Source organism: Embiotoca jacksoni, unplaced genomic scaffold (assembly GCF_022577435.1).
Source record: "Embiotoca jacksoni isolate LCO1_2020_lvr unplaced genomic scaffold, fEmbJac1.0.p SCAF_68, whole genome shotgun sequence".
Classification (NCBI taxonomy): domain Eukaryota; kingdom Metazoa; phylum Chordata; class Actinopteri; family Embiotocidae; genus Embiotoca; species Embiotoca jacksoni.
Window position 1 is genome coordinate 1007271 of NW_027185423.1, and position 12193 is coordinate 1019463.

At 40.4% G+C, this 12193-nt stretch overlaps 2 protein-coding genes across 2 annotated transcripts in view; one reads left to right on the forward strand and one right to left on the reverse strand.

Moving 5' to 3' along the window:
* LOC138214176 (calcium uniporter regulatory subunit MCUb, mitochondrial-like) overlaps positions 1–1279 on the forward strand; it is a 4106-nt gene extending 2827 nt beyond the window's left edge. The window contains exons 5-10 of the mRNA XM_069175561.1: positions 1–111; positions 232–338; positions 429–525; positions 710–826; positions 995–1070; positions 1188–1279. The exon at positions 1–111 is cut by the window's left edge and continues 47 nt beyond it. Of these exons, the coding sequence (XP_069031662.1) occupies positions 1–111; positions 232–338; positions 429–525; positions 710–826; positions 995–1069 (507 nt within the window). The 3' untranslated portion in view covers position 1070; positions 1188–1279. The remainder of the gene's footprint in view (positions 112–231; positions 339–428; positions 526–709; positions 827–994; positions 1071–1187) is intronic.
* Positions 1253–12127, reverse strand: cfi (complement factor I). The gene is made up of 17 exons (XM_069175538.1): positions 11940–12127; positions 11160–11317; positions 10844–10997; positions 10562–10625; positions 10327–10480; positions 9740–9939; positions 8724–8837; positions 8447–8569; positions 8273–8308; positions 8169–8189; positions 7290–7432; positions 6529–6632; positions 6020–6124; positions 5756–5931; positions 5332–5433; positions 5078–5226; positions 1253–1426 (listed from the first exon to the last, which is right to left on the reverse strand). The coding sequence occupies exons 1-17, from the start codon at positions 12012–12014 to the stop codon at positions 1358–1360; spliced, it is 1947 nt and encodes a 648-aa protein (XP_069031639.1). The 5' UTR covers positions 12015–12127; the 3' UTR covers positions 1253–1357.
* Between the last annotated feature and the right edge of the window lie 66 nt (positions 12128–12193).

The window sequence follows — 12193 nt, forward strand, 5'->3', positions numbered from 1 at the left end:
GTCCACCTGCTGCACTCGGCCCTGAGTCTTCCTCAGCAGCTGCACGTCGAACACTCGGAGCTGCTGATGATGAAGGAGCAGCTCGGGCAGCAGCTGCAGCCGCTGGAGGCCGTAAAGCACCGCCACACGCTAAACACGCTAATCAGCCATTAAACATTCAGCAGCAGTCCCACAATGCAATGCATGGCAAATTAACATGGTTGTTTTGGTTGTTGTTTTTCTCAAACGCAGTTGAAAGTCCAGTTGGTGCGGGAGGCGGAGTCTAAAACGTCCATGCTGGGGTGGGCGGGGCTTGCCTACCTGTCGCTGCAGGGAGGATTCCTGGGTTACCTCACCTGGTAACGAACACACCACGTAAACTCACTTCCTGTTTGCTGCAGTCAGGTAGTATGTGGTAATGTGCGTGTGTGCGTGTGTGTGTGCATCAGGAATGTGTTTCCCTGGGACATCATGGAGCCGGTCACCTACTTCATCTCCTGCACCACCAGCATTATCTTCTTCGCCTACTACATCCTCACAAAACAGGTAAAAGCCCCGAATGTGTGTGTGTGTGTGTGTGTTGTCTTACAGTCTTTGTGAGGACCAAGTCTGGATGTACCGATGGCGACTGTCACTCATTCATCCCCAAAAGGGGGCGGGGTCGAGTTGGAAGCCAAAGTTCCCGGATGTGGCGGTCTGACGTCCCGGCTGTGGGTTTGTGTGTCTGCAGGACTTCATCTGTCCAGCCGTGAGGGATCGGCAGTTCCTCCACTTCCTCCACCAGAGGGCGTCGCAACAGAAACTCGACGTGCAAAAATACAATGAGCTCAAAGACGAGCTGGCGAAGGTGACGACCTTCAGAAGGACCTTCATCAACTTCAGTCACACACAGAATCAATTTAGATGGATTTGAGAGGAAACTTAAGCTTTCTGTTATTGATATTAAAAACCGATAAGTGACCTGTGTGTGTGTGTGTGTGTGTGTGTGTGTGTGTGTGTGTGTGTGTGTGTTCAGGTGGAAGCAGATCTCAGGAGGCTGCAGAGCGCCATCCGACTGCAGCTGCCGGTCGATCACCTGAGACGTCACTGATGTAACTTTAAATAATCTTCTTTCTGTTCACTTTTATAAAAACGTTCCTCAGTGTCTCTGCAGTCCAAAAAAATAACGTCAAACGTCTTCTTGTTTCCTTTCATTTCTATATTTTCAGATTCTGAATCAGCAGAGAAACTGAACACTAACGTGATCCGATAGAAATGAGACGCAGCAGAAACCTTTTTCCTTCAAACCGTGTATATTTTCACAGCATATATAAATGTAGATACACAGCAGAGTTTAGATGAAGATATAAACGTTGAGTTTAACGGACAGTTCGTTGGATCAGGAGTTGAACTTGGTGATGGCCGGCCACCCGGTGTGAAGTCTGATCCAGTCAAAGTAATGAGCAACCTGCAAATCAACAAGTCACCCTCATATCAATTCATGTCAATTTATATCAATTCAGGTCAATTTATATCAATTCATGCCAATTCATGTCAATTTATATCAATTCATGTCAATTATATCAATTCATGTCAATTATATCAATTCGTGTTAATTCATATCAATTTATGTCAATTCATGTCAATTCATATAAATTTACATCAATTCATGTCAATTTATATAAATTTGTGTTAATTCATGTCAATTTATATCAATTCATGTTAATTCATATCAATTCATGTCAATTATGTCAATTCATATCAATGTATGTCAATTCATGTTAATTCATATCAATTAATGTCAATTCATATCAATTCATGTCAATTTATGTCAATTCATATCAATTCATATAAATTCATGTCAATTTATATAAAGTAATATCAATTTATGTCAATTTATATCAATTCATGTCAATTTATATCAATTCATGTCAATTCATATCAATTCATGTCAATTATATAGATTCACATCAATTTATGTCAATTTATGTCAATTCATATCAATTTATATCAATTCATGTCAATTATATAAATTCATGTCAATTTATATTGATTCACATCAATTTATGTCAATTATATCAATTCATGTCGATTCATGTCAATTAATGTCAATTAATGTCAATTCATATCAATTATATCAATTTCATATCAATTTATAGCAATTCATGTCAATTCATATCAATTCATGTCAATTTATATCAATTCATATAAATTTATATCAATTCATGTCAATTTATATCAATTGTGTTAATTCATATCAATTCATGTCAATGTATGTCAATTCATATCAATTCATGTTAATTCATATCAATTCATGTCAATTTATATCAATTCATGTCAATTATGTCAATTCATATCAATGTATATCAATTCATGTCAATTTATGTCAATTCATATAAATTCATGTCAATTTATATAAATTAATATCAATTCATGTCAATTTATATCAATTCATGTTAATTCATATCAATTCATGTCAATTATATCAATTCGTGTTAATTCATATAAATTTATGTCAATTCATGTCAATTCATATAAATTTACATCAATTCATGTCAATTTATATCAATTCGTGTTAATTCATGTCAATTTATATCAATTCATGTTAATTCATATCAATTCATATCAATGTATGTCAATTCATGTTAATTCATATCAATTCATGTCAATTCATGTCAATTTGTCAATTCATATCAATTCATATAAATTCATGTCAATTTATATAAAGTAATATCAATTTATGTCAATTTATATCAATTCATGTCAATTCATATCAATTCATGTCAATTATATAGATTCACATCAATTTATGTCAATTTATGTCAATTCATATCAATTTATATCAATTCATGTCAATTATATCAATTCATGTCAATTCATGTCAATTTATATCGATTCACATCAATTTATGTCAATTATATCAATTCATGTCGATTCATGTCGATTCATGTCAAGTAATGTCAATTCATAGCAATTATATCAATTTCATATCAATTTATAGCAATTCATGTCAATTCATATCAATTCATGTCAATTTATATCAATTCATATAAATTTATATCAATTCATGTCAATTTATATCAATTGTGTTAATTCATATCAATTCATGTCAATGTATGTCAATTCATATCAATTCATGTCAATTTATATCAATTCATGTTATTTCATGTCAATTTATATCAATTCATGTTAATTCATATCAATTCATGTCAATTTATATCAATTCATGTCAATTATGTCAATTCATATCAATGTATATCAATTCATGTCAATTTATGTCAATTCATATAAATTCATGTCAATTTATATAAATTAATATCAATTCATGTCAATTTATATCAATTCATGTAAATTCATATCAATTTATGTCAATTTATATCGATGCACGTCAATTCATATCAATTCATGCCAATTCATATCAATTATATCAATTTCATATCAATTTATAGCAATTCATGTCAATTTATATCAATTCATGTCAATTTATCAATTCATGTCAATTTATATCAATTCATGTCAATTATATCAATTCATGTCAATTCATGTCAATCTATATCAATTCATATCAATTATGTCAATTCATATCAATTCATATCAACCCATATCAATTTATATCAATTCATGTCAATTTATGTCAAAATCATGTCAATCTATATCAATTCATATCAAATATATCAATTCATGTCAATTCATATCAATTCATGTCAATTCATATCACTTTATATCAATTCATGTCAATTTATGTCAATTCATATAAATTCATGTCAATTTATATCAATTCATATAAATTTATATCAATTCATGTCAATTTATATCAATTGTGTTAATTCATATCAATTCATGTCAATGTATGTCAATTCATATCAATTCATGTCAATTTATATCAATTCATGTTATTTCATGTCAATTTATATCAATTCATGTTAATTCATATCAATTCATGTCAATTTATATCAATTCATGTCAATTATGTCAATTCATATCAATGTATGTCAATTCATGTTAATTCATATCAATTCATGTCAATTTGTCAATTCATATCAATTCATATCAATTTATGTCAATTTATATCAATTCATGTCAATTCATATCAATTCATGTCAATTATATAGATTCACATCAATTTATGTCAATTCATATCAATTCATGTCAATTTATATCAATTCATGTTATTTCATGTCAATTTATATCAATTCATGTTAATTCATATCAATTCATGTCAATTTATATCAATTCATGTCAATTATGTCAATTCATATCAATGTATATCAATTCATGTCAATTTATGTCAAAATCATGTCAATCTATATCAATTCATATCAAATATATCAATTCATGTCAATTCATGTCAATTCATGTCAATTCATATCACTTTATATCAATTCATGTCAATTTATGTCAATTCATATAAATTCATGTCAATTTATATAAATTAATATCAATTCATGTCAATTTATAGCAATTATGTCAATTCATATCAATTCATGTCAATTCATATCGATTCACATCAATTTATGTCAATTCATATCAATTCATGTCAATTCATATCAATTCATGTCAATTCACGTCAATTCATGTCAATTCATATCAATTTATATCAATTCATATCAAATATATCAATTCATACCAATTCATGTCAATTATATCAATTCATGTCAATTCATATCAATTTATATCAATTCATGTCAATTCATATCAATTTATATCAACCAGAGGGAAACCAAATCATTTTATTTTAATTGCTTTTGTTTTGTAACACTATGAACATGAACTGATTTCATGTATTAAAGCAACTTATATGTTTGATGGTGATTTTTTAATCTTTCAAAATAGAGGTGATGCAGCACAGTGGTCAACATGACATCAAACTATAAATGAGCAAATATTTTTAATAAAACAATGAATTTGTATAATTTCAACATGTGATATATTGTCTTTGGTCTATTTTGAATTAAATATTAGTTTATGTGATTTAAAAATCATCACATTCTGTTTTTATTTACATTTCATACAATGGCCAAACTTTTTCCGGGATGGTTTTGTAAACATGTTCCACGTATATCTTTCCTGTGTAAACACAGATTTCTTCTTTATGGAAGTATAAAGGTGTGTTTTCTACCTGCGTATAAACTCCAGGGAATCCCGGCTGTCCGCACCTCTCGCCCCAGCTGACGATGCCCCACAGGTACGAGAGTCCACGAGAGTCCTGACAAACCAGAGGACCGCCGCTGTCACCCTGACAGGAGTCCACACTGCCATCCAGATCACCTGCACACACACACACACACACACACACACACACACACACACACACACACACAGGTGTGTATGCTGCCTACAGAGCAGCTGTGAACATCCCGTCAGCTCACCCACCTGCACACATCATGCCCGGTTTGAAGCGGTCCTTGTAGAACCTCTGACAGTCTGCGATGAGGGACACGTTGGCCCACAGCAGAACCTGAGCTGATCGGCCGTCTGCACACAAAGTCGTCCATATTTTAACAAACAAAGATCTGCGACAGCGTTCGAGCTAATGGATGATTTGACCCACTGAAGGTCCCACGATGCAGGAAATCATCTTTGATCCACAAAAACCTGCGTTGAAGCAGCAGATCTGTCTGATCATCAAAACTGAGTTCAGATCAGTTCTGATGGTTAAAATAAGTGCAAACATTGTTTAGTTGTTTTCCGACTTCCTTCAAAGCCGTTTCTGGTGCCTGTAAATAGTTTATTTCGGTTTTACGCGGCGTGTTTCTGCTCTCTTCGAGGACCACAGCAGCTTGGTTACGGTCTGTACCTGCCGTGCGTCCCCACCCGGAGATGCTGCAGGTGTGGTTGGGCTGGAACAGGTGTTCGGACCAGGGAACGCAGACGGCGCTGACGGCCGGGTTCTCCTCCAGGCAGATATCCTTCTGAGGGATCTTCCGCAGTTTCACCAGAGCGATGTCATTCTCGTATGTGTTGGCGACGTATCTGCGGGACGTTGGAGACAAAAGAAAAGTTTGCCCCTCCTGTTAGGATTTGCGTAGCGGCTGATGGAGGTTCGGTTATCGACTCTTACTTCGGATGGATGAGAATCTCTTCGACGGGAACGCTGTCAGTTGTGTCCTGAGCTCGAAACTTCTTCCAGAGAGAAAACTTCACTCTGAAGGCCGACGGGTTGGGCCTAAAAGAAGACACATCGGCGTTAACGCGACTTCTACCCCTACAAATGTCCCGTCAGTGAAATCCCAGCTGCACCACCGCGACTACAAAGCTCAATCATAAAGTACAGATTCTGCCCTGATTAGTTTCACCTGTCCCTCGTTGTCCTTCCCTCCCTGCTGTATTTAGTCTGTGTGCTCTTTGTCAGTTTGTTTCAGTCTGTCGCTGCGCTGCATCTTTTAGAAACAGCCATGATTTTGTAGTGAAAATCACTGCGTGGGCTCAGGAACACTCGGCTGGAAGCGGGCGTCTTGAAGATTTTCTGTTTTCCAAAAATAGGACCCCAAATCTGCTGTTTCTCTGCTCAAGTTTTAGTTTCTTCAAAGGGGTTGGACTTGGTGGAGGCTTCGGGTGGAGCCGTCCTACCTGACGCAGTGAGCGGCGGTGATGACCCAGCAGCCTCCGATGTAAGCTCCTCCACAGTCGATGCTCCGCTGCTCCTCCACAGCTACCTGCCACTGGATCTGAGTCTGCAGACCAACAAGAAACATGTGAAGGTTCAATCGAAGGTTCATCCAAAGGCAACTGGGGTTCTTTAAGTTGCTTTGGAGCAGGAAGTGACCATATTTGGACGAGCTGGGGGAGGAGCCAGCGGTGGATCTGACCGATCTGATTGGAAACCTGACGATACTACGTCCTGCCCACCGATAGCTGTCACCTGACTGCACCACAGGTCTGTCAATCAAACAGACACGCCCCTCAAAAACAGGTCTTCTTGAATCTTCTTTTCTAATGAATGAGGGATTATTTTCAGATGGACCTCCAGAAAACTAATAAGAAGGAGTGACCTTAGCTAACAACACCATCAGAATGTGTGAAAAAAAAAGTTTGATTTTGTATTTCAGGAGAGAGGTGGATGCTTTTTGAATGGGAGTCTAATGGAGTTTTTTGGTGCCAGCCCCTAGTGGCGCTCAGTGGTATTACACTTTAAACCCATTTTAACCCGTTTTTCTTTTTCCAATATGGGCTAAAAAAAAATGGAATTTTTGACTTATACAGAGGAAGACTCAAATCATGAAAGAAGTTGATGCTTTTTAAATGGGATATACGGTGAGAGATGATGGTGCACAGAGCAGCTTCTAACAGACTTCCTGTTATTTGGACAGGAAGTGGAGTGTCTGACTCACCGGGTTGGCTGGGACTCCTCCCACCACCCTCCTGACTCGGCTGCTCCGCCCCCGCTCCTCCACCTCCGTGTCATCCGCTGTGGTCATGTTGGGAATCCCGCAGTACGGCTGGGACTCCAGATGCACTCGGTTCACCCTGATTTCTGGAAACAAACATGGACGGAGTTGTTGAAATTGAAGTTTCAGCACCTTGTAGGATGGAGGCGGGTCGGCGTGGTACCGGAGCGTTGGATGTACCAGTCGATTTACGTTCGGACCGCTCACCGACGGTCCTGATCTTTAGGTAGTGACCGAAAAAATGAGATACGAGTTTCCTCTGCAGGGCTCATCTTTAAAGATGGAGTCCAGAGCTCAGAGTACAGCCGGCTGCTGAGATCAGCGCTCTGGTGTTTGACCTGCTGGGGTCCGTTAGACTGGTTCTGGGTCTAATGTTGGGACGAGTTGAAGACTTAATTGCGACAAAGTTTTTTAGCATCTGCTGTCTGGTTTCAGACTTTGTTCTGGGATAGTTCTTAATCTGGGTTCTGGCCTGGTTTTGAGAGTAGATGTATTTAATGAGGATCCTCTGGACTCCTTCCATTGGAGGTTTTGTGGACCCGTCCAGCTGGTAGGAGAACCAGAAGACACCACAGGGATCATAGATCTCATCTGGTCCTGGGATGCCTCGAGATCCTCCAGGAGGAGCTGGAACATGTTGGAGAGGAGAGGGAGGTCTGGACCAACCTGGTCCCCCTGCTGGACCAAGAAGGACGAGATGGCTGGACGGGTGGACGAAATGTCTCCCACAAAGGTTGACAAAGTCTATCGTCTAAACATCCTGTCCTGGAACATTAAGGTTTCCTGTCATCTGTTCGTGATGTCACTGTTCAGGCTACATACCGTTTCTGGGGGAGACGTACTCTGAAAGAAAACAGAAAAATATGATCAACAAACAGCAGCAACAAGTTGAAGGGAGGATTCAGCGCTGCGACAACGTCAGGTACCTGAATTCTTCGGTGTCTGGTTCACTTCTTCTGGCTCTGTTGAAAATAAAAAAAACATCAGTCAGGTGGATCAACTTAGACATGAAGTCATATTTGGAAAGTCTGCTTGTGTTCTTATGACTTGTGAAAACATTTCGGTCTGTCCTGGTTTTTAGAAACGTTTGAGTGTCTCACTGATCGTCGATGTGTGTTTCACAGATTCATCGTTGCCGTCCAGACAGTCGTCGTGTCCGTCACCGAGCGCGTCCTGCAGCACGCACACCCCCGTCCTGCAGCGGAAAGCTCCGTGTCTGCAACCTGACCGACACGGAGCTGGACGATCAGACGGACGGTGACATCATTCATTTCAGGTGTGTGTGTGTGTGTGTGTGTGTGTGTGTGTGTGTGTGTGTGTGTGTATGTGTGTGTGTGTGTGTGTGTGTGTATGTGTGTGTGTGTGTGTTTGCTCTACTTTTGCAGCACATCTCGTCACTGCGGTCGCCGCAGTCGTCAACGCCGTCACACGTCTGGTTCAGAGCGACACACTTCATGTTTGCACAGACGAAGCCGGAGAAACATTCCTTCTCTGAAACACAGATTAAAGATCAACAACAACAAAATGAGCGTGCAGAAATATCAAGTTTCATAAAATGGTTGTTCATGAAGGCCGTTATGATCGTCTTCAAACGTTGTACGAAATAACCACGAACTCAACTGAGCAACTTTAAACCTTTTTGGGAAACTCAAAAAAACAAAAGCTAAGAAGGAAGATAGACTCTGCTCGGCTTGGAGGAACCTTCAGAGGATTCAGGGGGTTTCAGCATGCATTGTTGTAGCATTACTGACATCTTTATTAAAAGAAATCTGCAAATGTTCACAAGCTGAGGAAGTCCAGGTGTTGATGGGTTTTGAACCAGGAGGAAGAGATCTAAAAGATCCAAGAGATCCAGGAGATCCAAGAGATCCAAGATATCCAGGAGATCCAGGAGATCCAGGAGATCCAAGAGATCCAAGAGATCTAAGAGATCCAGGAGATCCAAGATATCCAGGAGATCCAGGAGATCCAACCTCAACTCCAGACAACAACCTGCCGTTTCAACGTCCACCCTAAAATTGTATCATCAGTTTGTATTTTCACAAAATGATGTAGGAAAACAGCCTTTGATTTTTTTTTTAACGGGACCTTTAAGGGAACCTTTAGATCCCTGGAAAGTTCAAGGACTGCTGATTTCCGTCCGGTATTGTTTCGGCTGAGAATCTGCTTCAATCAGGCCAGCAGGTGATGAGTGAGGATCAGGGTGGACTCTCCAACTTCTGATCTCAGCTAAACTTCGCTCAACCAGTGATGATCAGTTCATCCACACCAAATTCAGCCCCTCCGGTCTCAAAGAGTTCCTCTTTCTCCTGAAGGGGTACTCGTTGTCTGTCGTGGTTGTTTTCTTGAGCTCAGTCAATAAAACCTGCAGAAAACCGACTGTTGGTACTCACCTCCTGGTGCTTGTGACGCCTCGTAACAGGCTGCAGTAGCAACCGTAGCGTTCTGAAGCTTCACCTTGTTGTAGAGGACGCACTCGGCTAGAGACGTTTCGTAGCCTTGGCAACGGACGCTAACGCAGCTGTCGGGGAGCCTCTCGTCACCGTCAGCCGTCAGAGAGTTGTACGACACGGAACCCGCCGACACGGCGCCCCTGTAGAACCGAGGTGAACAGAACTGTGAGTCACGAACAAAATAAAGTCTGTAGTTTGTTTATGATGGTCTTCGACTGTAAACCATGTATACAAAGATGGATCAATAAGTTCAGAGTGTTCCTGAACGCAGCACGGTGCTCCACACGGAGCAGCAGGAAGCAACGACCTCCATCAGGAAGTATTCAGAGTTCATCATCATCACTGAGTTCCTCACGTTAACGTGACCTCTGACCTCTGGTACCTGAACATTAGTGATGTCACCATGGAAACCTGAAACTGGAGCAGTTTACTTCCTGATGGAGGTCGTTGCTTCCTGCTGCTCCGTGTGCAGCACCGTGCTGCGTTCAGGAACACTCTGAACTTCATGTAAATATATCTCCTCTCACTTTGGTTCCCCCTTCTCCTTGCAGGCCACGTTAGCAGCTGCCATGTCCCACAGGTCCGAACACACCAGCAGCTGCTGCCCTTCTCCAGTGGCGTCAGGAACAAAGATCTCCACCAGTCCTGAGTCCTTCTCTATTGAACTTGTGAACTTTAGACCTGTGGTGAAAGAGAGATGCATGAAACATGAAATAAATAACAACGAACATCACAAGGCAGCGAATGAATCTGAGACCGAACCGTTGCATTCTTCTCCAAAGTGGGACATGGTGGACTTCTTGGTCCGACATGAGAGCGCCATCACCTGGAAAAAGATGAACATTGTTTTCAAACACAAGAGATTGGCGTGCCTTCGTGATAACGTTGTCATGTCCACAATCCGTTTCTTTATTATTTTCTCCTGATTTTGGAAGAGTTGCACTATTAACCACCGGACGAAGTCTTAAAGGCTGTAAAAGTGTGCTGGTTCTGATTCTTGACCGGACATGTAGGCGGACACCCGGCAGCACCGTGAGACGTTACCTGGCAGTAGGATCGGTATTTCCTGCCGTCTCGGCCACAGACTGCGGTGACGTCCTCGGTGGGACACAGGTAGGCTGGTTTACAGGAGCAACGTCCTGTGATGCAACGCTCCCACGGAGCACAAAACACCAGGTCACATGACGCACGAGTCCGCCTGACGGATGTAGACCGACACTTCATACAAGCTCCAAACTCAAACTGGATCTCTTTATTTACACACAGATCGTTAAATTACACGAGCCAATCAAAGACCTCGTCTTGGCCACAGAAAGAAAAATGTAAAAAAAAACAACATTTATGCTAATAAAATACAAACTTTTGCTCCAGACACTCAAGTGGACCCAGAAACTCGTCGGTTGTGGGGGCGGGGCTGATGACCCCTGTGGTGGGGGCGGGGCTTGTGACCCCTGTGGTGGGGGCGGGGCTTGTGTCTACTCGATCGTCATAATGTGGTGGATTCATCTGGACGGGCAACTAAAACACAACCCGGTTACAAATCAGTAGAACAGAACGGCCCGTAAAGTTTTACGCAGATGAAACACAACTTTGTATAAACGAACTGGTAAAGTTCGGTCTTTGGTTGAAGACGGCGAGAGCTCATTAAAACGACGAAGAGCGACTGCCTTGGTGGTGGCGTGACGAAATTAGAGTTTTACTGGCAGATCAGTAAGTCTGGAGGTTCATCAGACACCAAGGCAACAGAGTCGTTTATGATCTGGTTGGAGATTACATTATATTATCCTTCTATCGGGATGTTGTTGTTCTGTTAGCGTAGCTTAATGCAGCATTCATTAAATAAGTAAACACAACTCTGGCCGTCGGCAAATGATTGGCCATCTGAAACATGTCGCCAATTGTACTTCGTAGGCTTTAATATTCTGGCTAAATTAACGTAAAATATAAAGTTTCCGCTCCATCAACTCACCTGTTTGGATTAGAGTTGGATTTGGATTGAAATTAGTTTCTTATTTTGCTGACGTCATCTGACCATCGTACACTTCAACTATTCACCATAACAGTTACAGAACTACACAACTGTCTTCTATGTAAATGCAAGTAAATGTTTTATGAACTCTTAAATAAGGATAAAACTCACCTGATTTAGCATTTCGGAGTGAACGATGGGAAGAAACAGCAACAGGAAAGAAACTGATTTCATCCTGACAAACATGAACACACCTGATTTCAAAATGTTCTCTTCCTTCTCGTTCTCCCAGAAATATTATTACTTATCGACAAAAGAAGAAAGTTACAGACTAAATCCAAATCTCTTTAATAATGAGACGGCTGCAGGTCCAGAGGCAGGTTTTCTCTCTCGCAGGGAGGAGTGACGTCTGTCAATCATTATGT